We start from the raw sequence: 24582 nt of genomic DNA, 5'->3' as shown, positions 1-24582 counted from the left end.
CGTCGGCAGGCGGACTCTCAACCACTGCGCCACCAGGGAAGCCCTGAGAATAGTTTTATCAATGATTCTATCAACAAATATATATCTTTGAAAGCCTAGTTACAGATTTTCAAAATAAAATCTTGTACATGGTTTGAGTTCTTATCCTTCAGTTTGTTCATTTATTCCTTTGCTTTTGTAGGGATCAATTTAAATGTTTTCCTTTTTGCAAATACTATTTCTTGTAATTGCAGTCCTTTAAAAGTTCCAAAGGTTATATTTTTGCTTCATTTCATGACTATTTTTTTATCAGCTTCATTGAGGTATAGTGTATACAGTCAATAAAATTTACCAACTTTAAGGGCAGGTTATGATAACCACTACAACAATCAAAATATGTAATACTTTCTTCAACCCAAAAAGTTACTTTTGGCCCTTTGGAATTAATTTCTTACCCTCCTTCTTAGCCCCTGACAACCACTAAAATTCTGCCACAGTACAACTTTTGCTTTTTCTAGAATTTCATAGAAATGTAACCATATACTATGTAGTCTTTTTTTTTTTTTTTTTTCCGGTACGCGGGCCTCTCACTGTTGTGGCCTCTCCCGTTGCGGAGCACAGGCGCCGGACGCGCAGGCTCAGCGGCCATGGCTCACGGGCCCAGCCACTCCGCAGCATGTGGGATCTTCCCGGACCGGGGCACGAACCTGTGTCCCCTGCATCGGCAGGCGGACTCTCAACCGCTGTGCCACCAGGGAAGCCCCTATGTAGTCTTTAATATCTTTCACTTAACATAATACTTTTGAGATTCAAAAGATTTCTTTATTGGAATTCCCTGGTGGTCCCGTGGTTAGGACTCCACACTTCCACTGCAGGGGGCACAGGTTCGATCCCTGGTCACGGAACTAAGATCCTGCTCTGTGCAGCCAAAACAAAAAATTTCTTATCATTTTTTTATCTTATCATCTCTATCTTTGTTTCTTTGAATGTAATATGCTTTTTCTTTTGTCTGGTTTCTTTGATGTTTCTCAGTGTGAGTTTATTCATATTTGTTTTGCTGGTGAATGACTGGATTTCTTGGATCTGGGGATCTGTAGTTTTCAGCAAATTTATGAAACATTTTCCCATTATTTCTTCAAATATTCCCCCCTTTCGTAAGACTCCACTTATAGGTATGTTGAACTGACTGATGTTGCCCAATATATAACTGATATACTTTTTAAAAGTATTTTTCTCTCTATTCTTCACTTTGGATAGTTTCTGTTCTTCAGCTTAACTGTTTTTGTTTTTATTCTTTTGTCTTCTGTAGTTTATAATCTGCCATTAATCATTTTAGGTTGCAGAATTTTTTAATATCAAATATTTTATTTCTATCTCTAAAACTTCCATTTACATGTTCTGTTTTTCATTTTTTTCTGCAGTATGTTTGTACTTTCCTGTTTACATTGGAAGTAACATTCTCGTCTGTTAATTTCATCATACCTTGCATTACTGAGTTAGTTTCTGTTAACTGACTTGTCTTCTGGTTCTAGGTCATAGTTTCCTACTTCTTTGTATGCCTGGTAATTTTCTTTTGGATGCTTGACATTGTTAATTTGAACATTTTTGGTTGTTGAATTTCGCTGTGTTCTTTTAAAGCATTGGACTTTGGGCATGCAGTTAAATTGCTTGCAATCAGTATGAACTTTTTGAGGATGCTTGTATTCTTTGTTAGACTAACTCCAGAGCAGGCTTTAGTATAAAGTTAATTTAGCCCTATTACTAAGATGAAACCATTTTGATATCTCTACATGATGCCTTGTATATTACAAGGTCTTTCCACTCTGGCTAGTGGGAATGCAAACTACTCCCAGTTCTGTTTGAACTCCTTGAATGGTTTAACCTACTGTTTTCCACTGGTTAGTTCCCCAGCCTTGTGGAGTTTCACCTCATGTATGGAAAGGTAAGTAAGACAGTGGTTTAAGGAAACTCTTGTACAGATACCCAGAACTCTTTCTTTGAGCAGCAACTTTATCGCAAGTATTCTGCCTCACAAATTCTAGTCACTTCAATCCCCCCAAACTCTGATCACTTCATTTTCTACTCAGAAAAACCACTACACTCTTTGAATTCTCTCTCCCTATGCTGCAGCCTGGAACTTGCCTCTTATCAGTAAGCTCCAGCAATTGTAGGAATCATTTTGTTTCTCTTTCCTTGTTTGTTTCCTGCTAGGATCACAGACCTTCAATGCCTGCTGTCCCGTGTCCAAAAACAGAGTTTCACACTCCTACATTGTTGGTGGGAATGTGAACTGGTGCAGCCACTATGGAAAACAGGATGAAGGTTCCTCAAAAAACTAGAGTTGCCATATGATCCAGCAATCCCACTCCTGGGCATACATCCCAACAAAGCTATAATTAAAAAAGAAACATGCACCCCTATGTTCATAGCAGCACTATTCACAATAGCCAAGACATGAAAACAACCTAAATGTCCATCAACAGATGAATGGATAAAGAAGATGTGGTACATATATATAATGGAATACTAATCAACCATAAAAAAGAATGAAATAATGCCATCTGCAGCAACATGGATGGACCTAGAGATTATTATACTAACTGAAGTTAAGTCAGAAAGAGAAAGACAAATCCCATATGATATCACTTATATGTGGAATCTAAAATATGACACAAATGAACTTATCTGTGAAACAGAAACAGACTCACAGATATACAGAAGAGACTTACGGTTGCCAAGGGTGGTGGGGGGAGGAATGGATTGGGAATTTGGGATTAGCAGATGCAAACTATTATATATAGAATGGATAAGCTACAAGGTCCTACTGTATAGCGCAGGGAACTATACTCAATAGCCTGTGATAAACCACAATAAAAAGGAATATGGAAAATAATGTCTATATGTGTATAACTGAATCACTTCGCTGTAGAGCAGAAATTAACACAACATTGTATATCAACTATACATCAATAAAATAAATGTTAAAAAGTTTCATATGTGTTTTTCCTAGTTTACTTTTATTTCTGATCAACAGGCAATTCCTATAGTAGTTATTCCTTCATATGTGAGTTCAGAGGGCCATTTATTGAATATTTTGATTAGTGAATTCTAAATGATTAGAAAGATGTAATCAAAGTTCAGAAAACTGACTTACAAAATAGTTCAGTATTATTGCAGAATAGTCATTTCAAACATTTCTAAAGTATGGTTGATAATGGGCAGCAAAGAGAGAAATTTTGTACTGCCATGCTGAACGTGTTTCTTTGTCATCAATATCATTTGTATTTTAAGAACTTTGTATTTCATTTAATTGTATTTTACCCTGTGTTTATAAAAAATTATTTAAAATTTTGAGAACAACACCATAAACTTTCATTGATTGAGTATCAAGCTTATTGGGTTTTGTTTTTAGGGATTTAAAAATACATTTTTATTAAACTTATAATTATATTTTATTATTTATAAAAAGTTAAGGAATTTGGTACTATGTAATCAATGCCAAATGCATTTCTGTTCTTTAAGATTAAGCTATGCTCCAGCAAAATTTAAATTTTCATATTAATATGAAATCAAAAGATTATATTGTCAGTGTTAGATTTTCACTGTAATTTATAACAGCATTCATAGTAATGCCCTAAGTTTTTTTTTCCGCAAATTTATTTCCAAAAACTTTAATTCCATGAATTGAATGAAAAATATCAAACCATTATTTGAATTAACTGATTTTTCTGTTTGTAGCATCCTAAGGACACTGCATCTTTAACCAAGATATTCTTCTAGTGGAGTCAACAAATAACAACTATTACCTCACTTTGGAGCTGGGAAAAAAAAAAAAAAACGCTTGAAATTGAAAACTCATTAAAAAATTAAAATAAAAACTAAATGCATAGTCATTTTATCTAAATAAAAATCCATGCTTCATAAGTAATACCTAAATGCACCTTCTGCAACTGCACTTGTTAAATTGTCCCCTGTGGCCTTAGTTTTTATTTTTGTTTTGTTTTTAATAATGACTACATTTTAAAGTAGATACTACTACTGATTCAACATCATTGTGTCTTCAGTGTTCTTGTCACTCATCACTATATCCCCATGACGAAAGATCAATACTGATAAACATTTTGTGCAAAGTTACATGTTCATTACCAGCCTTCTTGGGAAACAACAATTGAGCACTAAACTCTGCTCCCTCTCTATTTCTTGAACACTTTTTATCTATTCCTAACTTCTGATTCCCCATGTTCCTCCCAACCGCATCTTCTGACAGCTTGGTGACTTCATGCATGTCACAAGCTGTGGCTACAGCACACCTGTTTGGTGCATCAGGTGGCAGAAATGTTGAATATTTCTCCCTCCATCTCCCGGGCCAGAAATTTAGGTGTCCTTTACAATTGGTGTTTTGGTTGATGTCTGGTATTTTAATATCATATCCAGATACCACTTGTTTCAGATTTTTCCTTTTTCAGAAACCAAATTGGTCCCACACCCTTTTTTTTAACATCTTTATTGGAGTATAATTGCTTTACAATGGTGCGTTAGTTTCTGCTTTATAACAAAGTGAATTAGTTATACATATATATATGTTCCCATATCTCTTCCCTCCTGTGTCTCCCTCCCTCCCACCCTCCCTATCCCACCCCTCTAGGTGGTCACAAAGCACCGAGCTGATCTCCCTGTGCTATGTGGCTGCTTCCCACTAGCTATCTATATTACGTTTGGTAGTATATATATGTCCATGCCACTCTCTCACTTTGTCACAGCTTACCCTTTCCCCTCCCCATATCCTCAAGTCCACATATATATGGAATCTAAGAAAAAACAAATAAAAAAAAGGTCATGAAGAACCTAGGGTTAAGACGGGAATAAAGACACAGACCCACACCCCTTTTTTGTAAATAAAGTTTCATTGAAAACAGCCATGTTCATTACACACTGGCTATGGCCACTTCCTTGCTACAATGGAAGAGTTAGGCAGTTGAAACACAAAGCCTCATATAATTACTGTCTAGTATTGTACAGAAAAAAATTTGCTGACCTCTGGTTCAAAGCAAGGAGGTAGGGAGACGAATATGCCTTATTTTGTAAAAGATCACTCTGGCAGCACGTTAGAGAAACAAAAATGGAGAAACCAAAATTGGATGTTGGAGACCACTTTGTAGGATATAGAAATGGTACAGTAGAAAGACGATGGAAGCCTGATTTGGGACAGTGGCCATGGGAACAGAAATAATTGGTTGGATAAATGAAATGTTTAAGGAGTACAACAAACAGGATGGGGTAATGGATTGGATGTAGACAGAAATGGAAAGAACAACAAGAAGGATAACTCCTAGATTCCTCTCCAGCGAAACTGGAAGGATAGTGGACCAATAAACATGGAAGAGGTTGAGGTTTGGGGCAAAAATAATGACTGGCTTTGGGCATGTTGACTAGACGTGCCTTTGCAACATCTAGGGGAAGATGCTGAGCTAGAAGTTTAGGAAACATCTGGAACTCAGGTCTGCGGTCTGAGCTGAAGATAGAAATTTTGGAGTTATTCACGTAGAGGTGACTATGAAGCTATGGTCTGGGACGAAAACAACGATAAGTAAAATGATAAATATTTATTAATTGCCTATGAAAATGTGCTCTATATGTAATTTCATAAAAATTCAAAACCACCTTGTAAGATAATCTCATTTTCTTTATTTTATAGTTGAGAAAACTGAAGTAAAGAGGGTTGAAACAACTTATCCATATTATATACTTAAGAAAAGAATATGTAGGGTGAAAAGCATTTAGGTAGAGGATGATGGGCCCACTAAGCAGAGATGCTGCATTTAATGCTGCAGCTAGAAGAGTTAAGAAGGGTTCTAACTTCATTTGTTTGGTTGGCTAAAACATGGACCGAAAGGTGGCCCACAGGAAGTGATCTAGAAACATCAGACCTACCTTGGTTTAATGAAGAGGAAGGGATTCAAAGACTCTGGGAGATTGGATTGTTAGACTGTATTTGTCTGAAGCCAAGTCAAAAGGACATAGGAGCCATCCTGAAAGAGCTCTGAATAATCAGAGCTTGAACAATTTCAACAACAAAATAAATAATGATAGTATTGGATTATAACCTATAGAATAAATATACATGAGTCCATACTGATATAAATATTATAACGAATAAGTTAGTAAATGGAAGAGAAAGGACAGTTCCTCATGACAGATAACTTCCAAGTAAGAAATGTAGACAGAGTAAAGAAAATAGAAAGTCGGCATTGGAACACCAGAGTAATAATTTTTGCAGGCAAGATCTACTGATGGCTGCTAAAGTTAATGGGCAAAAATTTGAGGAGAAACAGTATATTTGCATAATCTCAAAGTATCTTCCCAACATGTTTATTAATTCCAAAGGGAAATATTCTAACTTTATACTGAAGATTGCCTTAATCAAGTGATCCAGGCTAGGGCTAACCTTACCAATAATAAAACATACTGACATTATGTGCTGCAGATCTGATGCACTAAGAACGATACTGAATCACTGCTGTGGTAATCCTGCCAATAATGCATATCCTCAATCTAATTATGAGGCAACATTAGAGAAACCCAAGCTGAGAGACATTTTTCAAAATAACTGACCAGTACTCTTCAAAAGTGTCAAGGTCATAAAAGGCACAGAAAGACTGAAGAACTGTTGTAGTTGAGAGGAGACTGAGACATGACAACTAAATGCAATGTGTTGATTATAGACTGAATTCTGGAACAGAATAAGGAAATTAGTGAAAAAACTGGTAGAATCCAATGAAAGTCTATAGTTAACAGTACTGTATGACTATTAATTTCTTAGTTCCTGTAATTGTGCTATGGTTTTGCAAGATGTCAACTTAAGGGAAGCCAGGGGAAGGTTATATGAGAATTCTATAGTGTATTATATTTGCAAGTTTTCTCTAAACTTAAAATTATTTCAAAATAAAGTTTAATAAAATCACTTTTTAAATCTGGCAGTAGAAATGCCACTGGTGACCACAGTGAGATTGAAACCAGAATAGAGTGGTTCCAATAGGGATTTCTAGCTGTGAAAATGGAGATAACTAGATAGAAACCTTTTTCAAGAATTTGTTCCTGGAGGGTTTGAGAGAAATAGGATGGTAAACTGGGGAAGGAGTGAGGCTGTTGGAATTTGTTCTTTAAGATGAGAGATTTTAGGTTGTTTAATTGTTGATGAGAATGAACAATTCAAAGAAAGCAGTTTGGTAGCTGCAATTTACTCTAAGAAAAGTTTACTGCCGAGATTGCCAGCAAAGGTGAAACAGATGGAGGTTTGAGGAGAGTGAAATTTGAAAAAGTAGTTTGAGAGAGGCAGTGAAAATTGACCTGAGAAACACAGCAGGATTATACTGGACCCACTTGAGTTTGGTGTTCATAAACTTACAGGAAATCAAATTGCTATGATTCATGACAATCTCAAGCGGACCTGTTTATTTACATCCAGTGTTAGAGAAAGTTCCTTGTAGACTATATTCAGGGTTGAGATTTCATTAGATTGGTAAAGTAAAAGGGCAAGATTTTTAAGGCAGATTAAAGGTAGAAGGGCAAATGGATTTAAGAGTTAGTGTTTTTAAGCTGGACATAGAAGTGAAGAAAGGAAAGGGATAATGAATTAGAAAAAATGACAAATTAAAATAAATGAAATAAAATAGAAAGTCTTAGGTGTGTGGGTCAACAATTCTACATGCGTCTGACATATCCTTCTCTGGCAGAGATCTACCTGCTAGTACTGGTTTAGAATTCATTTTTTTTAGGTCTGCTAAGACAGTAACAGATGGTCATCTGCTCTCCAGGTTCCTATTATTTCCTTTTGCATTCTTCATCCCTATGAGTGTATGTCTTAAAAACAAAACAAAGCAAAACAACAAAAAATGATCCTCTTAATTTTTAGTGGAGTTTTATGGAGGAGTGAAAGTCAATGAATATCTTAAATCTATTATCATTACTTGAAATTATGCCCCTCCACCATTTTAACCCAACAAATAAGGTTTATTATTCTCTGTTTCTCTTTTCTGCTGACTTTCCCTAGTGGCTTGTGTCCTCGTGCATTTTACTTTATTCATTTATTTAAATATGTATGTATTTATTTACTTGAGCTCGTATTTTGTTGAATTTGATCTCTGCATATACTGAGGGTCTAAATTAGGGATACTTCCTCCAGAAAGGAATTGTATTTGCTTCCTCCAGAATTAGGGAGGAAGACAAAACCTCTTTGGTGTCTATCAAATTCATATCCCTAACTTTGATGCAGACTTCAGGCTTTTTTGTGCAGTTATAGCACTGATGTCATCATTTGCCCCAGGGATACTCTCCCATTTTGTGTTACTTATTGATTACTGCTCGCTCCCTATTAAATTTCAGTTTATGTTTTCTTTTTCCCTCATATTCCCTTATGTTCTAGGAAGCCCACTAATGGATTAAAATAGCCTGTTTTAACGTATGCAGAAGCTATTTAGGAGAGGTCTATTCTAGTGTCTATCCTGGGATACTTGGGAACAGGAAGTCTGGTGGAACTCTGTTCTTATCTGTGAAATGAAGTGGGAACAGGAAGGTCATATGCTTTAACAGAAGGAAAGTGGGCTTTGAAAGCATAGCCAGACCAGGGTTCAAATGTTGGTTTTGGTGCTATTAGTTGACAGACTTCCAATGAGTGATCTAAACTTGTTAAGCCTCAATTTATTCATGAACAAGATGAGGAAACTAATTATGCATTGCAGAATTGTGTGAGGACTAGAGATTATATATACATATATACTTTATTTATACATACGCATATATATAATCTATGTTTGTGCATGTGTGTGTATAATGTATATATAAATACCTAACAAATGATCTTCCCCAAACTTGACCTTCGAGCACACCATAATGGTATTGCATGTGTGAAGTGCATCTGGGTGCTAACAGCTGAGTATAATCAGAAAGCATTTCTGTCCTTAAAGAGTTTTCAGTCCTAGAAAGATGCATAGTTTTATTTAGACTCTTGGTGTGATTAGTTCTGCCTTAGTAGAAACATGAGTGAAAGAAAACTCATAATTACAGATGTAGTTGGAATTAAAAAAAAATTCCAGACAAGTTAAGTCTCTAAGCAGATGGCAGGTTTTCCTTTTAATTCTGGTATATTCTAGTATTAGTGCTCCACCAAACAATAATCAAAGTCTCAACATTTCAAGAGAATGGTTAATTAGAAGTTCAAAATCAACTTTCAAAAAGCCATGTGTACAAGGTTGACCTGGCTCTGATACTAGCAAGGGCTGGCGGGGTTAATAGTGGGAAAATGTCTAACGCTGCTTTTCTTCAATGAAGGTCGGCCTGGCCCAGGACTGCAACGTCAAGGCCTCTGTCTAAAGCCAAAAAATCTATGACAAATAGCAGCTCACACCTGACAACAGTCAGCAGGGCAGGGATTTGAAATTCTGCCAATCCTTGCATTTTTCTGTGATTAGATGTATTTTGAAAGTTTACAAGGGACTCCAGAGTGGATTCATAGCTCCATGGCTCCCTGCAACTTGGCACTGCCCTTCTAAAACTGACTGTGGCTAAACCTCAATTAACCAGAATGTCCAAAACTCCAAATCTTCAGTTTAACTGATTTCCCCCCAAACCTGTCACTTTTGGATGAAATAGAAAAAAGTGCATACAAGAAATTGCAAAAGGAATTAATTTCTTTGTGAGCTAGAATAACATAGTGGCAAACACCACAGACTCCGGAGCTAGAATGCCTGGTTTATGAGCTTGCTTTTGTCCATTTAGTAACTATGTGTCCTTGCAAAGTATTTAACCTAGATGTGCCTCAGTTTACTTGATTGTAAAAGGGGAATGAAAATAGTACCTACCTCATAGGGTTGTTAAGTAGATTAAATGATTTAACTTATATTAATAAGAGTGCTTAGAGCAGTGCCTGGCACACTGAAAACACTCAGTAATTGTTATTTTATTACTTGCTCACAGCTTACAGGGTTTGCACTGTGTAAATAATTTCATCCAATATTTCTCCATAACTTTACTGTGGAGAAAACTGATATTTAAGATGGGTTCCCCAAATTTTAAGCCTTTCAATCAGCAGTTTCTTTTTCTTAAGTCTAATATTCATCTTTCCTTGCAAACCTTTTCTTCCTCTACTGCTCCCCATCACAGGAGGTGACATCAGTACCTACTCTGTTGTCCAAGCCTGAAACTTAGAAACCATTAATCCTCTCCATGCCTATTAATTACATACCAAGCCAGCTCTACTTCTGAATTAAACTGTTCACATTTGACAGTAAGTTCTGCTAAATCTCCTGTCCTTACTGCAGGCATAGTGATCTTCTGAAATGCAGGTTTGATCATGTTCCTTCCCTGCTTGAAATAAATCATTAAATCCTTATGAGTTAAAAGCCCATTTTCAACATCGTGCATATCTCTTGTTCTTTTCCCCTGGGTCTGAAGAGGATGAAGGTGGAGGAGAGAGGGAAAGACAGAGAGATAAGAAAAAAAGGTAGAAAATCAAAACAAGAAGGGACAAAAAGAGAGAAGAAAAACTGAGTGTGGGTTAGCATTTGGGTGTGGAGTCAAGAAGCTAGAGAGTTAGTGAAATGATTTATGCAGTGCTTGTTGCCATCTGGGGAAACAACCCTTTAATCTATGCGCATAGCCCCATGAGATCAAAATCTTGGACAGTTTCCTCACAACAAGAGATGTACACAAATTCCTTTCAGATTAGAAACAATCTGATTTTCTCCTGGATCGTCTGATGTAAATGCCCTTTCTCCTTGGGAAGGGGGTATGTAGAGGGTATTAAAGTAATGGAAGGAGATGGCTGAGAATGATATTTCACATAAAAGAAGAAAATGACTGCCATCTTTACAGCGAGGTTTATCTTACTTTAATAGCTTTTTTTCATTAATTACTATCCAGATCTCTTAATTACCAAGAGAACTGGATAGCACCTTCTCTGATTATCCACTCTAATACAACATCAACAGTGTCTGTATTTTATTTTTACCAGCAGTTATCTCCATTGGAAATAGAGTGGAAATGAAATCAACAAAATTAACATTCCTTTGTTTGTTTTCAACATCAGTTGTTACTTCTAAGGGTAGTTTCTGGAACAGAGGATATATAGTAACAATAAGAGAAGCAGATTAAGGAAGAGGGGGAGAAGGAAAAGAATAACAACAAAAAGAGGAAAAGGAGGTCATTCACTCAATAACACATATAAAAACATAAGTTAAGCAGAATTCTGACAAGGAGTTGGTGTCAACTATACTTGCCTCGGATCTCCCAGAGAAAATTTGATTTCATTTTTTTTTTCCCTAGAATGGGTGAAAGGTGTGCTCTGCCCATTGTAGCTGCCTGAACCATGTGGATAACTGACTACCTCATAGTCAATTACATAGTTACATGGTGTATTCTCCTGCAATGAGATAATCATATCCCTTTTCATATCGGTCTCAAAAGTTGGATAAATTCAGGAGACCATAAATGCAATTCTCATTGCCCTAAATAATAATGTGTGTCCTGTGTGTGGGCGAGTTTTAAAAAATACAGATAAATTTAGCCATAGTGACAAATTTTATATGCAGGAGGCATGGATGTTGTTCCTCCACTGATATACAAGTTTGACAAAAACATATGGTGACATTGCAATTACTGTCTCTTCCTCATTCTGGCCTATGTCACCAGTTTTCTGTGGCTGGCATAATAAGGAATTCTAAGAAGACTTCAATCTACTAAACAAGGGAAGAATTCCTAGAGTGGGAAAAAGATGAAAGTGGGGGTAAAGGGAAAAACTGCCTACTGTTCTTTTATGACTCCGCTTCTGATCTGCCATCTTGTTGCCACAGTGGCACCACCTTAGAAAATCGGTGTGGTGATATGTCATGTCATTCCTCTGGAAATTCCCTAGGAAAGTTAAGTGGCTAGCTCATCGTCACATGGCTGGTGAGGATTATACTGAAATTCGTATCATTTTAAAACCCTCCACACTAGTGTTTTTCAACTTATCAGCTGCAAACCACTGGAGGGTTGCAGCAAAATTTTAAAAGAATCCTCAAATCCTTGTGTACACATATGTTTTCTTGATCCACAATTCAAAAGATACTATGATTATCGTTATTATCATGCAGGAGGTCTACAAAATTGGTTGACACTTAAAAGGAGTACTCTTCTTACTAAAAAATTTAAATAAATAAAAGGAAACCATGACTATATACTTGTGGTTTTCATATTTTGAGGTTTCATAGATCAATATCAACATCATTCATTATATGTTTTTCAAACTTAAAATTATAGTCTTTCAAACTAAATAAATTTAGTTTTGTGGAAAACTCACTTCATGGTTCTTCCCTTCAAAATCAGTGAAAATGTTATCACGGGCCAGGACTAGTGTGAAACATGACATTTGGGAATCTTGCTTCTCACCGTACTATGCAGAAAAAGGTAAGAGTTCAACGGACTGAGTTGTTAGGATGGGTTTCAGGAAAGCCTATATACATATGAGGGTCCTTTATCCTACTCTGGGCTGACTTTTACCTGGCATTGCTTGCTGGCCAGTCAAGTGATTACAGCTGGCCAGTCAACTCTTAGAACTGCCATCTCCAAGCTTGGCGATGGAAATGGTAGCTCACAAGCAGTTCATGTTCTTTCTAACTTAGAAATGATTCATCATTGTGGGTTGTGAAAGAGAGTGAAGAAATGGGCTCTCATATAGATTTTTCCTGCACTTCTTAATCTCTTGTTCTGTATGACCTAACCAAGAAGTATAACCTTAGTTGAAAAGTCAATCTAGGCTAAGGAAAAAAGAGTGTGGCAAATACTGACATACTGGCTGATTCATTCATTCAACGAACATTTGCAGAGCACCTACAACATTCCAGAACTGTGCAGAGGACACAGCGATTAAAAGCAAAGAACATCAGCAAAAACAATCTCTGCCATGAAAGCACCCAGGAAATGCACCTAATCTAGAATAGGGATGAATGGGGATTCATAGATGGCTTCCCAAAAGAGAGAACATCTGAGCTAAGTCTTGAAAACTTAATAGGGATGAGGCAGAAGACTTTGTTAGCAGAGTGAACAGCATGTGCAAACATGAAGCTTCTTGTCCATACCTCCCTTTTGTTATTTCAGAGATGGTTGATCTTTGTATACACCCACCATCTGAAGATGAAACCAGCCCCTGACCTGTCAGGGGTGGGGGTCTTTACCTGTCAGGAGAAATAGGTGCCCTGCTGTTGCCTTGTAAGGCCTTTTCTTCTCAGCTAAATAAGTAATATAAACAAGAACAGGACAACAGGGATGATCCTGCTGCAAAATACTCACATACATGTGGCCAGGCAAAGGGCCAATGCTAATCACAGCCTCCAGCACCTGCATACCCTCAGCTGTGGGGCTCAGTTCTCAAAGAAATACACATAAGGCCTGTCAGCACCTTGCCGTCTGCCTTGGGACAAGGATATCTAGGAACCTGCCTGAATGTTTCCCACATGCTACAAGGCCTGTTTTTCAACATTTACATACTTTTCTGGTACAGCAGTCCCAAACCCTGGCACAAAAGAATCCTTCAGGACCTGGACTAGGGGGTGAGCTAAAATTCGAACACCTCCTTAAGTTGAAAGGAGGCACCTGGTTGACACTCAGAGACATGGGAAGAGAAGGTTCCTCTGTTAAACAAAGGCTACCTTCAAGGCAGGCTTCATAAACAGGCAACCTGTGCAGTTGCAAAGGACCCCATGTTCAGAAGGGCTCTCAGGCTTGGTTCTATGCTCGGCTGGCATCTTCTTGAAATTATTAATAATTTTTAACAGGGAAGCATTTACACATCTTCATTTTGCACTAGGATCCACAAAGTTTTAGTGAGTCCTGACTACCTTCCCTGCCAAAGGCAAAATGGGGAGCCTAATCAAGGGCCTGGAGTTCTACACGAGCAGGTGAAATGGAAGTGTGTTATAAAACAGAGAAAAATAAAATTGAGAGTTCAATTTTATCGTTTTTAAGGAAATATAGCATTGTTTGTTAAGTCAGGTACCCACAATTTTGATTTTCCAAGCCATTATGAAGTTTGTTACTCTGAAATACCACTTTCTTTTATTGCTTTGTAGACTTTATACAATCCCTTTCTGTTTCTTTAACCTGGAAGAGTAGCCCCAAATAAAAAGAGAATCACCATAGGATCCAGCAATCCCACTACTGGGCATATACCCTGAGAAAACCATAATTCAAAAACAGTCATGTACCACCATGTTCATTGTAGCTCTATTTACAATAGCCAGGACATGGAAGCAACCTAAATATCCACTGACAGATGCATGGGTAAAGAAGATGTGGCACATATATACAGTGGAATATTACTCAGCCATAAAAAGAAACGAAATTGAGTTATTTGTAGTGAGGTGGATGGACCTAGAGTCCGTCATACAGCGTGAAGTAAGTCAGAAAGAGAGAAACAAATACCTTATGCTAACACATATATATGGAGTATATACAAAACAAAACAAAAATAGTTCTTAAGACGCTACGGGCAGGACAGGAATAAAGATGCAGACGTAGAGAATGGACTTGAGGACACAGGGATGGGGAAGGGTAAGCTGGGATGAAGTAAGAGAGTGGCACTGACATATATACACTACCAAATGTAAAATAGATAGCTAGTGGGAAGCAGCCACTTAGCAAACAGGGAGATCAGCTCCGTGTTTTGTGACCACCTAGAGGGGTGGGATAAGGAGGGTGGGAGGGAGGAGATATGGGGATATATGTATATGTATAGCTGATTCACTTTGTCATAAAGCAGAAACTAACATATCATTGTAGAGCAATTATACTCCAATAAAGATGTTTTAAAAAAAAAAAAAAGAGTAGCCCCAAAGACACACAATTCAGAGAAACACATAAAAACGTACCACACAGTGGTCAAAGCCACAGTACTGAAGCACTTTCTCTGTACAGATTTTCACCCTATGTCCCAACTGGTGAGAGATCACTGTATTCTTGTGTTTATCTTCCCTTTTACAACCTCAACCCACCATTCAGTTCCTTCTCAACCACAACTTGAGTTCTCCTTGTGGTGATGCTACTCTCAGTCTTTTTTGGTAAATATTTTTTTGCATCACCAGCACCTTGATTTTCATCAGGACTGGCTACATAATTAGCAAGGCTCAGTACAAGATGAAATGTGGGCTCCCTGTCACAAAATACAAATTAGTGAGAATTTTAAGGCAGCAAGAGTAACAGCATTAAACCATGTGTAGGGCCCTTCTAAGTGTGGGGCCTGTGTGACTACACTGGTTGAAAGCCCATGAAGCCAGCCCTGCTTCTCCCTGGCCAGAATTGGTCAAGTACCCACTCCTTAACTAATCACTGGTAAGTGGGTTGACAAGTTTAGCCTTGGACTAAGAACAGCTCCTTTGGAGCTGGGCATAAGTTCATCTTCCCCTGATCTGTACTGTATCTGGTGGCAAGGATTCATGTGTAAAACCAGGCTTCTTCTGAGTAGACATGAGGAACACATAGTTACTGAGTAGCCAACAACAGTACCCACTATACCATATACTGTATCCATGACTCAGAAGGAGGCATTCTTCTTCAGAAGCTCTCTTTGATGCAAGTTTTGGTTCCCTAGGGCCTTGAAGAGTTATTCGAATCAATCCTGCTCAAATCTTCCAACTCTCAATTCCCAGGTTTCCATGCACTTCAAACCTCATCTCTGGTACCAACCCTGCCTGCAGGTACAAGTGGGGGTGAGAAGACACGGTTCCATCCTCTTGATAATTATCATATAATTAAGGAACCATGACCGAAAGACCATAAAACATACAAAAACTCAAATAATAGAAAAATTTTAAATAAAAATACCACTTAAAATCTACACGTTAGTGCGGAGACTTTACAGAAGTACTGGATTAACAAGCTCTGGGTGGAATCTTCAATATGAGTTTAGGAGGAAATAGATTTTTTAAAAAATTTATTTATTTTATCTTTGGCTGCATTGGGTCTTCGCTGCTGCACGCAGGCTTTCTTTAGTTGCGGCGAGCGGGGGCTACTCTTCGTTGTGGTGTGCGGGCTTCTCATTGCGGTGGCTTCTCTTGTTGCGAGCACGGGCTCTAGGTGCGAGGGCTTCAGTAGTTGTGGCACACAGGCTTCAATAGTTGTGGTGTGCAGGCTCTAGAGTGCAGGCTCAGTAGTTGTGGTACACGGGCTTAGTTGCTCTGTGGCATGTGGGATCTTCCCAGACCAGGGCTTGAACCCATGTCCCCTGACTTGGCAGGCAGATTCTTAACCAGTGCACCACAAGGGAAGCCCCAGAAATAGATTTTTAAATGGGGAAATAGTCAGTGTTGGGTGTTTGAAATGCATTTTGGAGCAAAAGACAGAGATTCACAATCCACAGGGGCAGAATTCTTATCCAGCCAATTTTGATAGTTCAGTGAATCCTTTTCAAGAGTCAAACAGGTTTGTTTAGCTAAAGTAGACTGTACAAGTCACTCAGAAATGTCAGTGGTGAAAGGAAAACCATCATGCAGTGGAAAGTCATTACTGGCAAGTTAGATCCAATGCAACAGACAACAGCATGGTTTCTAAAGACATATATAAACCATGAATTTTTACACCTGTGTGAAAATTGAGTCTTTTGCTTCCGTTATTTCCTTCAGAACATTCACTCTTTCTTCATCTGGCCAAAATCCTGTTCAGACTGAGACAAACTGGGACCTGGGACCCTTTGCTGCACTGCTGTAACGCTTGCACCTGGACACACCTCTCTTCAAGCAACAAAATACAAAGAAACTATATGGGACTAAAAATAACTGCCTGCATGCCCAGTTGGGGCAATTCTGGACAAAAGATACAAAGGGACCAAAAAACCCAAGAGCCACTTTTGAAGAGCCTGGAGCAAAAGCAGGGGGTCAGCAGCAAAAGCAGCGTACTGCGCACGCTCCCTGCACACACCACCACCTAAGGGGCGGGCAAAACACCTAAGCCACCCCTCTGGCCCGACCCCTGGACACAACCTTAACCTCAACCTCATATAAAGAGGAAGCTTACGCCCCCTCCTCAGCCAGCGAACAAACAAAGGAATCTGTTGTTTGTTTTTGCTCTGGGCTGCTGCAGCAGGGGCCCCAATAAAGCCTAGCCTGAATTTCTTGTCTGGCCCCTGATCAATTTCTATTGATTAAGGAGGCCAAGAGCCCTGGTCAGTAATAAGACCTTAAGACCAAGGTCAGGCCCTATCACCGCCAAGGAGCCTTCCTCAAACCTTCCGTGAACCTTCCTCACTTTGCAGTACTTCTCCTTCTGGCTGCAAAGGACTTAAGAAAATGACTGTTTCTTGTCCATGATCTCAGTGCGTGTTGTGACTTCTATTGAAATGATCTATTTTAGTGCCTCTCACTCACTGGAGTGTAAACTCCCTAATGCTAGAAACTGCCTTATTCCTCTTCTGTGCCTTGCCTTGGTAAGTGCTCAAGTTATCATGTATCAACATGTAATAAGTATTTTAAGAATGCTTATTGAAAGTGATGTGATCATAATATACATAGGAACAATAATTTTTAATAGTCTGTGTATATAATGGGAAAACAATACTCAGAAAAAAAAAGAATCGTATGTGTAAAAAGTAGATATTTTTTATGCTGCTGGTCACCTTAATGAAGTATTAGATTAGATTGCATAAGCACCAGATGAATGGATAACACAGAACCCCAGTCACAACCATATCTCCAAATTACTACTGAGCAAGCAAAGACAAGGACTCAGAGAGAGATGGAAGGTGGCTTCTCCAGCAGTGTTAAAAAATGCTTCTACAAAAGAGTAGCAAAGCTAAGGGTTTTCTGATCCTCCTTCACACTTAATTTTGCCATTTGGTTTTCCCATTCATGCTGACTTTCATGTCAGTTTGTGCTTGCTTTCAGTGTGTGTGTGTGTGTGTGTGTGTGTGTGTGTGTGTATGCGCGCACGCGCGTGCGTGCGTGAACACTCATGCATGTTATCATCTAAAAAAGAGTAATTCCTGAGAAAGGAACAGTGATGTGAAAGGAACTGGGATAGTAAAAAGGTCTCTGACTTTTCCTTTTTGTTCAGTTGGATTTTCTAGTAGGCTTTCTCGTGAACTTTTTCCTCTATTGACAAACTTAAAACCAGTAAATGACTGGTGAATTCCAACATCACTAGGAGATAACTTACCGCAGTTAAGACTGGACAATATAATCACAATTTCTATGTTAATTTCATAGCTCTGAGTAGATACTTAGTGGCAGTAATGGAAAAAAATCCAAACACTTTTGGAAAATATGAGAAAAACAAGATTCTAAATCTAGAGTCTCTGAATTTCGTTATCAGTGTGAGATAAGATTGCCACATTAACAGCAAGGCAACAACACATTTAGGTATGAATATGTAATATGTGGAAATTATAATTACTTTAAATATATTCCTTATATTTGAGAAGCTCAAATATATTTTTCATGTGCTCTAATTCTCAATATAAGCTTAATTAGTACCTTATTAGAAATATTAAAAAAAATTTAAAGACATACTTTGAATTTCAATGATCTTCTGTAAAGAAATAACAGCATTCATATTCGGAGTTTGTTGGAGAATATCTTCTGCAAGTGGTTCCAGCTGCAAGAATGGTAAATAATGATATGAGCAGAACATTATGACTTTATAATAAGTTTCACAGAAGCACACCAAATTGAAACAACCTAAAAAAAAGCCTGCTCCAAGAACTACTTAACATTTTGCTGATACCAGTTCCAAAAGTGTAGCCAGTTTTATTTTCTGTTTTGCAGCAATGTAATTGAATTCCAAGGGGATTTTCTACTGGTCACAAAACTAATCTATGAAGTCCCTGAAGCAGGTGCATGTCTGTGTATTATTCATTAAAAATCCGAGTTATTTGTGTAATTTTTGTAGGTTCCTGACAAACCAAATTCCATCATGTCTGTATATGCAGCTGGGCTCTGCAAACGAAACCTCAGGGAAGTTGAAGTAGACAGAAGGTGGGCAGTCTATTATCCATACTTTTGTGGTGTTTTTACACCTAACTACCTTACACTTTTGGACACTTCACAGCAGAATGCCACGAGACATAGCTGCTCTTATTCAACTGCTATTGAATAAGTAGTAGAGAAAATGCTCAAATAAAACCAAAAGTAAAATAACTGTACATTTTCATTTAACTTCCACTGTATTCACATCTATGCAGATAGCCATGTGGAAGCACAGGACAAATTCCTGTCTTGCAAATCTATCCTGATCTTCTGGAATTACACTGATTTTTCATGGGGAAGCTCAGCAAACATTGTTTTGCAAGAAATGAAGAAGAGCTTTAAATAATTTATGGAGTGTTCTGGCAGAACTAAATCTGATGATGCATCCCTGGGAATACGTTGGTGATGTGGCTTCGTGTGGAGCAGGACAAACTGCATAGCAGAGCACTTGCAAACAAAATAGCTGTCCAGCTATTGTGACCCAGAAAGCGAGGAAAGTAATAGTAAAAGGGGATTAACAACAACAAAAAAGTTTTCTTATAAAATTTAAAGTTAGTAGTCTCAAATAGGCCAAACTATTATATGGCAAGAACGGGAAACAATGTCACTAGACACTGTGCTAAAACATGAACCCATCTATGTCTCTTCATCTGTAGAAAAAAACTAAAAAACTCAGGGATTCCAAGTTTCCACAGCATGTGTGAGTGAATCTTCCCCCCAGGGTCTCTCTGAATTGATTATTCTATACTTTAATCATGGAATCTAAAACAATAGCACCTTTCTTCCAGATGCCATAGGATAACAGACTAGCTCAGGGATATTTATACATGGGTAAATTCACTAAATATAACTTTCCAGAGTGTTTTTCTTAGCTGCCAAAGAAAAACATTTAAAACATCAAAAGGTTTACTTGCAGTACAGTTTGGCAAGAGGAAAAAAAAAAAAACCCACAGTGTCAGTGAAAGGTTCTGCAATCTTCAACTCTTAAAATTTGTTAAAAATCATTTTTTTAAAAAATCTGGTATTTCAGATAGTATCTTCAAAAATATGTTATGCTAGTAGCACCCTCTTAACTCAGAGGAATTGCTGAATCATAAACGGAAGGTTACTTGGAAAACTCTTACTCAAGAATTAGGGCTGAGCTACCCTGCTCATAAATAATCTTTCCTTTCACTTCTCTCTCAGGGCTTAGAGAAAAATTTTAATAGAAATTAGGTAGACTTTATTAACAAGATGTTCTGAAATATCACTCTATGTTCGAATACTGAAGAATAAAAGCACAACGTAGTATGAGCATATTTAGTTCTTAAACAAGCTTTCCTGAGACTTCAGGGTAAAATGCTGACAAATGGAAAGGTGCTAGCTACTGGAAAGAAAGCTACAGGCACATCATTAATGTAAAAACCTCACTTCTGGAACACTCTCACATTAGGTCCATGGGCTATTTTTAGGACCTGGGTTATGTAGAAAGTAAACTTGATGCAGAGTGTTGAGAGTAAAAATACAAACAACCCTAAACCTCCAATTTGGAATTGTCAGTTAGATACGATAAAGTTGTGTCTACTTATGAAAGCAACCTAGAGAATTAAGGCAATTACATTGATAATTTAAGCCTCCCAAACCATTTCCCTGCATATTTTAGGTGAATGTCATTTAGAGGATTTAACCTTCAGTAAATTGCCCCAATTTGTTTCATTTTGAGTGTATACACACAGACAGAGCTGAATTCAGAAAGTTCTCAATGTAGGTTCTTTATTTTTTCTCTAGTAGCTCTGCTGAGAAGGTAATGGGTAATACTCTCAGTTGGCAAGAAGGCAAGCAGCATTTAGTCTGTTTTCATAATATTAAAACCTTGTATAGAGGGACCACAGAATTGAGTTGTCTTTTCTAAACGAGTTTGTTGATTTAATAATTCACAGTTATAAGCACTAAAAACATCTGACTGAAGCATCTGTTTAATAAATATTTATGAGTATTGGTCATTATTAATAAAATCTAATAACTAACTGTAATAAAGTAATATTAAACAAATAGTCATATTTTATAACTTTGGAGCAAAAAATAAGAATATACAGTAAAGCTGTGTTATATATCTAGTTTGGCCGATAAGATGTAGCAAAAACACTGGCAATAAGGCTAATCAATGTTAGTAAGAGTTATTAAAAGATAAATAAGGAAATAATTTATGCAAACCAGAGAACTTCTGCATGCAAAAGTTATACTAAGATCAAACAGATGCAGATGTAGGAAATATCACACACCCATCACACCGTCTTTTTGCACAATTCCATCAAGTAATAATAGAGTTATAAGATACACTAGATGATTTTAACACAACTTCTTGACATTTGAAGCTCTCATCTAGGTTTCCTATATCTAAAGCTTAAATGCAATCATTACTTACTGCAATTCTTTATATAAATTTTCAGACTCAGTATAGGGGTATTTACTTTTCTACATCTTTTACAGAAAGTTGCAATACCCTATTGATACAATTCAGATGTATCAATACATCTGAATGTACAATGTATATGCATATACCATGTAATTTCTAAGTACTACAGCTATTTTAAAACACCATAAAAGTTGGGGCCATTATCATGTTGTGAATAAATAATTTTCAGATTCTTTAGAATCAGATCATTTAAATCATCAAAAATCACTTTAGTTGGCTAAGATGCACTTATGGAAAAAGGCAAGGGTATCCTTGGAGAAGCTCGAGAAGAAGTTTTAAAACTCACTTTGTACTTATGAGACATGAAAATCATCTCTATTATTTTCATGATTGAGAAAAGAACAGAAAAAAAAAAGCTAAACGTATTTTGCAAAATATAACAGATACAAGAGGACAGATGCACACATCAACCAAGCAAAGGATCTACTAAGTACTCTTAGCTTTTATATTATGTTTCCCAAATGTGCCAAGTATACTTGGCATACTCTTATACCTTTATTTATTCTGTTCTCTCTGAATTGTATTTTCCCTATCCTTCTTTGAATTGGTGAAACCTTACTAAATCATTCAAGGACTAACACAAACACTGCCTGCTCTGAAATCTTTTCTAAAATCCTCTGATAGAGCAAACTGCTTCCACTCTTTGTCTCCTTTCCACACAAATTCTCTTGTTTATTACTCTGCACATTATATTGTAGTCAGCCATGTGTGTCATTCTCTATTTTGTTGTGAGCAATTTAAAGGCAAAGATAGAGCCTGGTATATAATAGGCATTTAAAAAAAATGTTGAATGAATGGAGGAATGATTAATTGAAAGAAAACATGGGGAGATAGGCTTTATTTGGCTCGCCATAGCTAACAGACCTACATGGAATATGTTCTTCCACTTGGCTGTCTGCCATAATCAGGGCATGTTTTTAGACTAAAAGAATTGGGAAAACAACAGAGATAATTCATTTTTAAATCAAAATAATTGATTTTTAATTGATTTTTAAATTAACCATCCATTTTGTTAAACTAATTTATTAATTCCAATGATGTATAAACAAATAATTTTGTATAGACTTTATATAATCATATCTTCTGTGAATAAAGAGAGATTTATTTATTCCACTCCAATCTTTATATTTTTAAATTTCTTTTTCTTACCCTATTGCACTGTCTAGGACCACCAGTGTAATGTTAAAATGAAGCACTAAGAGTGAATATCTGTCATGTTTTTTTATTTCAAAGAAAAATTCTCATGTTTCGCTTTTAAATCTGATGCATACTATAGGATGTTTGTAGATATCCTTTATCAAGCTAATAAGTTATTCCCAGTTTATCAAAAGTAGTTCATAATTGAGTGTCTAATTTATCAACAAATTTTTAAACATCTATTGAAATGGTTATATTTCTTCTTCATTCTCTTAATGTGGTGAATTATAACAACTTATTTTGGAATGTTAATATCCTACATTCTTGGCCTAAACACAATTATATTATGGGTTTTTAAGATAATGATGAACTGCTAATATTTTGTTTAGGGTTTTAACTGCTATGCTTATAAGCAGGATTTTCCTGTAATATTCTTTTTTTATAATGTTCTTTTGAGCTTGGGTGTCAATAGTATACTAGCCTCAAAAATCATTTATGAAGTGTTCTCTTCCCATCTTCCCCTTTACTCTAAAACAGTATAAATTATTAGCAGAATTCACTGCTGAAGCTATATGGGCCTGGTGTTTTCTGTTGGTATATCTGGTATTGAAGATTCAATTTTGTTAATTATGGTAGCATTCAAATTTTCTGTCTTTTTGATTCAGTTTATTTTTACAAGAATTTTTCCATTTCAAATAAAATTTCAATTTTCTTTTACATGAAGTTTTTTTAAAATATTCTCTTGTAATCATTTTTTTTTTTTTTTTTCAGTATGCGGGCCTCTCACTGCTGTGGCCTCTCCCGTTGCGGAGCACAGGCTCCGGACGCGCAGGCCCAGTGGCCATGGCTCACGGTCCCAGTCGCTCCACGGCATGTGGGATCCTCCCGGACGGGGGCACGAACCTGCGTCCCCTGCATCGGCAGGCGGACTCTCAACCACTGCGCCACCAGGGAAGCCCTCTTGTAATCATTTTAATACACTAAAATCTGTGGTAAAGTCTTTTTTTCATTCAGAGTGCTGGTAATGTAGGACTTTTCTTTCAATCAGTCTTTCTAGAGTGCTATCAATTTTGTTAATTATTTCAAAGAACTAAAATTTGACATTTTAATTCTTATATATTATATGCTTATTTTTATTTCATTGTTTCTTTATATTTAAGTCACTCACTTCATGTTTAATTTGTTGCTTTGATTTCCTAATTTCTTGAGTTGTGTGTTTCTATCTGTAATTTTAAACTTTTTTCTATTCTAGTATATACATTTAAAGCTTTACATGTGTTTCCAAATTCAGCTTATACATATTACACTTTTTTTGATATTTCATATTTTCATAATTATTCAGCTCAAAATACTAAATTTACTGTGATTTCTTTGACACATAAGAGATTGTATTTTGAAATCTCCAAATATATGAGATTTTCCAATTATCTTTTTATTTCAAATTATACAACCACTTTTTCAAAGTTTTGTTTTACACTTCATCTTTTTATTTTACATCACTGGTATTTTGTTTTATTTTTTAATTTAATTTTATTGTAGTAAGAACACTGAACATGAGATCTAACTACTTAAACAGATTTTTAAAGTGTATAGTACGCTATTAATGACTATAGGTACAATGTTATAGAGCAGTTCTCTAGAGCTTATTCATCTTGCTTGACTGAAACACTATGTCCATTGATTAGTAACTCCCCAATTCTCCCTCTCCTCATCTGCTGACAACCCACCATTCCACTCTTTGATTCTATGAATTTGATTATTTTATATACCTTATATAAGTGGAATCATACAGTATTTGTCTTTCTGCAACTGGATTATTTCACTTAGCATAATGTCTTCAAGGTTTATCCAAGTTGTTGCATATTGCAGAATTTCCTTTTAAAGACTGAATACTATTCCATTGTATGTATATACCATTTTCTTATCCATTCATCTGTCAGTGAACATTTAGCTGGTGTCTACATCTTGGCTATGGTGAATAGGGCTTCAGTATTCATAGTGCTAATGTCTCTTTGAGATCCTGAT

At 36.8% G+C, this 24582-nt stretch overlaps 1 protein-coding gene across 10 annotated transcripts in view; it reads right to left on the bottom strand.

The window, feature by feature from the left end:
* HDAC9 (histone deacetylase 9) overlaps nucleotides 1-24582 on the bottom strand; it is a 581092-nt gene that overhangs the window by 35673 nt on the left and 520837 nt on the right. For all 10 annotated transcript variants that reach the window (XM_027102607.1, XM_027102608.1, XM_027102611.1 and 7 more), the window contains one exon: nucleotides 18510-18594. In XM_027102607.1, the coding sequence (XP_026958408.1) occupies nucleotides 18510-18594 (85 nt within the window). The remainder of the gene's footprint in view (nucleotides 1-18509; nucleotides 18595-24582) is intronic.

This window comes from Aethalodelphis obliquidens, unplaced genomic scaffold (assembly GCF_003676395.1).
Source record: "Aethalodelphis obliquidens isolate GAN/ISIS:26980383/991018 unplaced genomic scaffold, ASM367639v1 scaffold5, whole genome shotgun sequence".
Classification (NCBI taxonomy): domain Eukaryota; kingdom Metazoa; phylum Chordata; class Mammalia; order Artiodactyla; family Delphinidae; genus Aethalodelphis; species Aethalodelphis obliquidens.
This window is presented reverse-complemented; position numbering and strand designations above follow the sequence as displayed.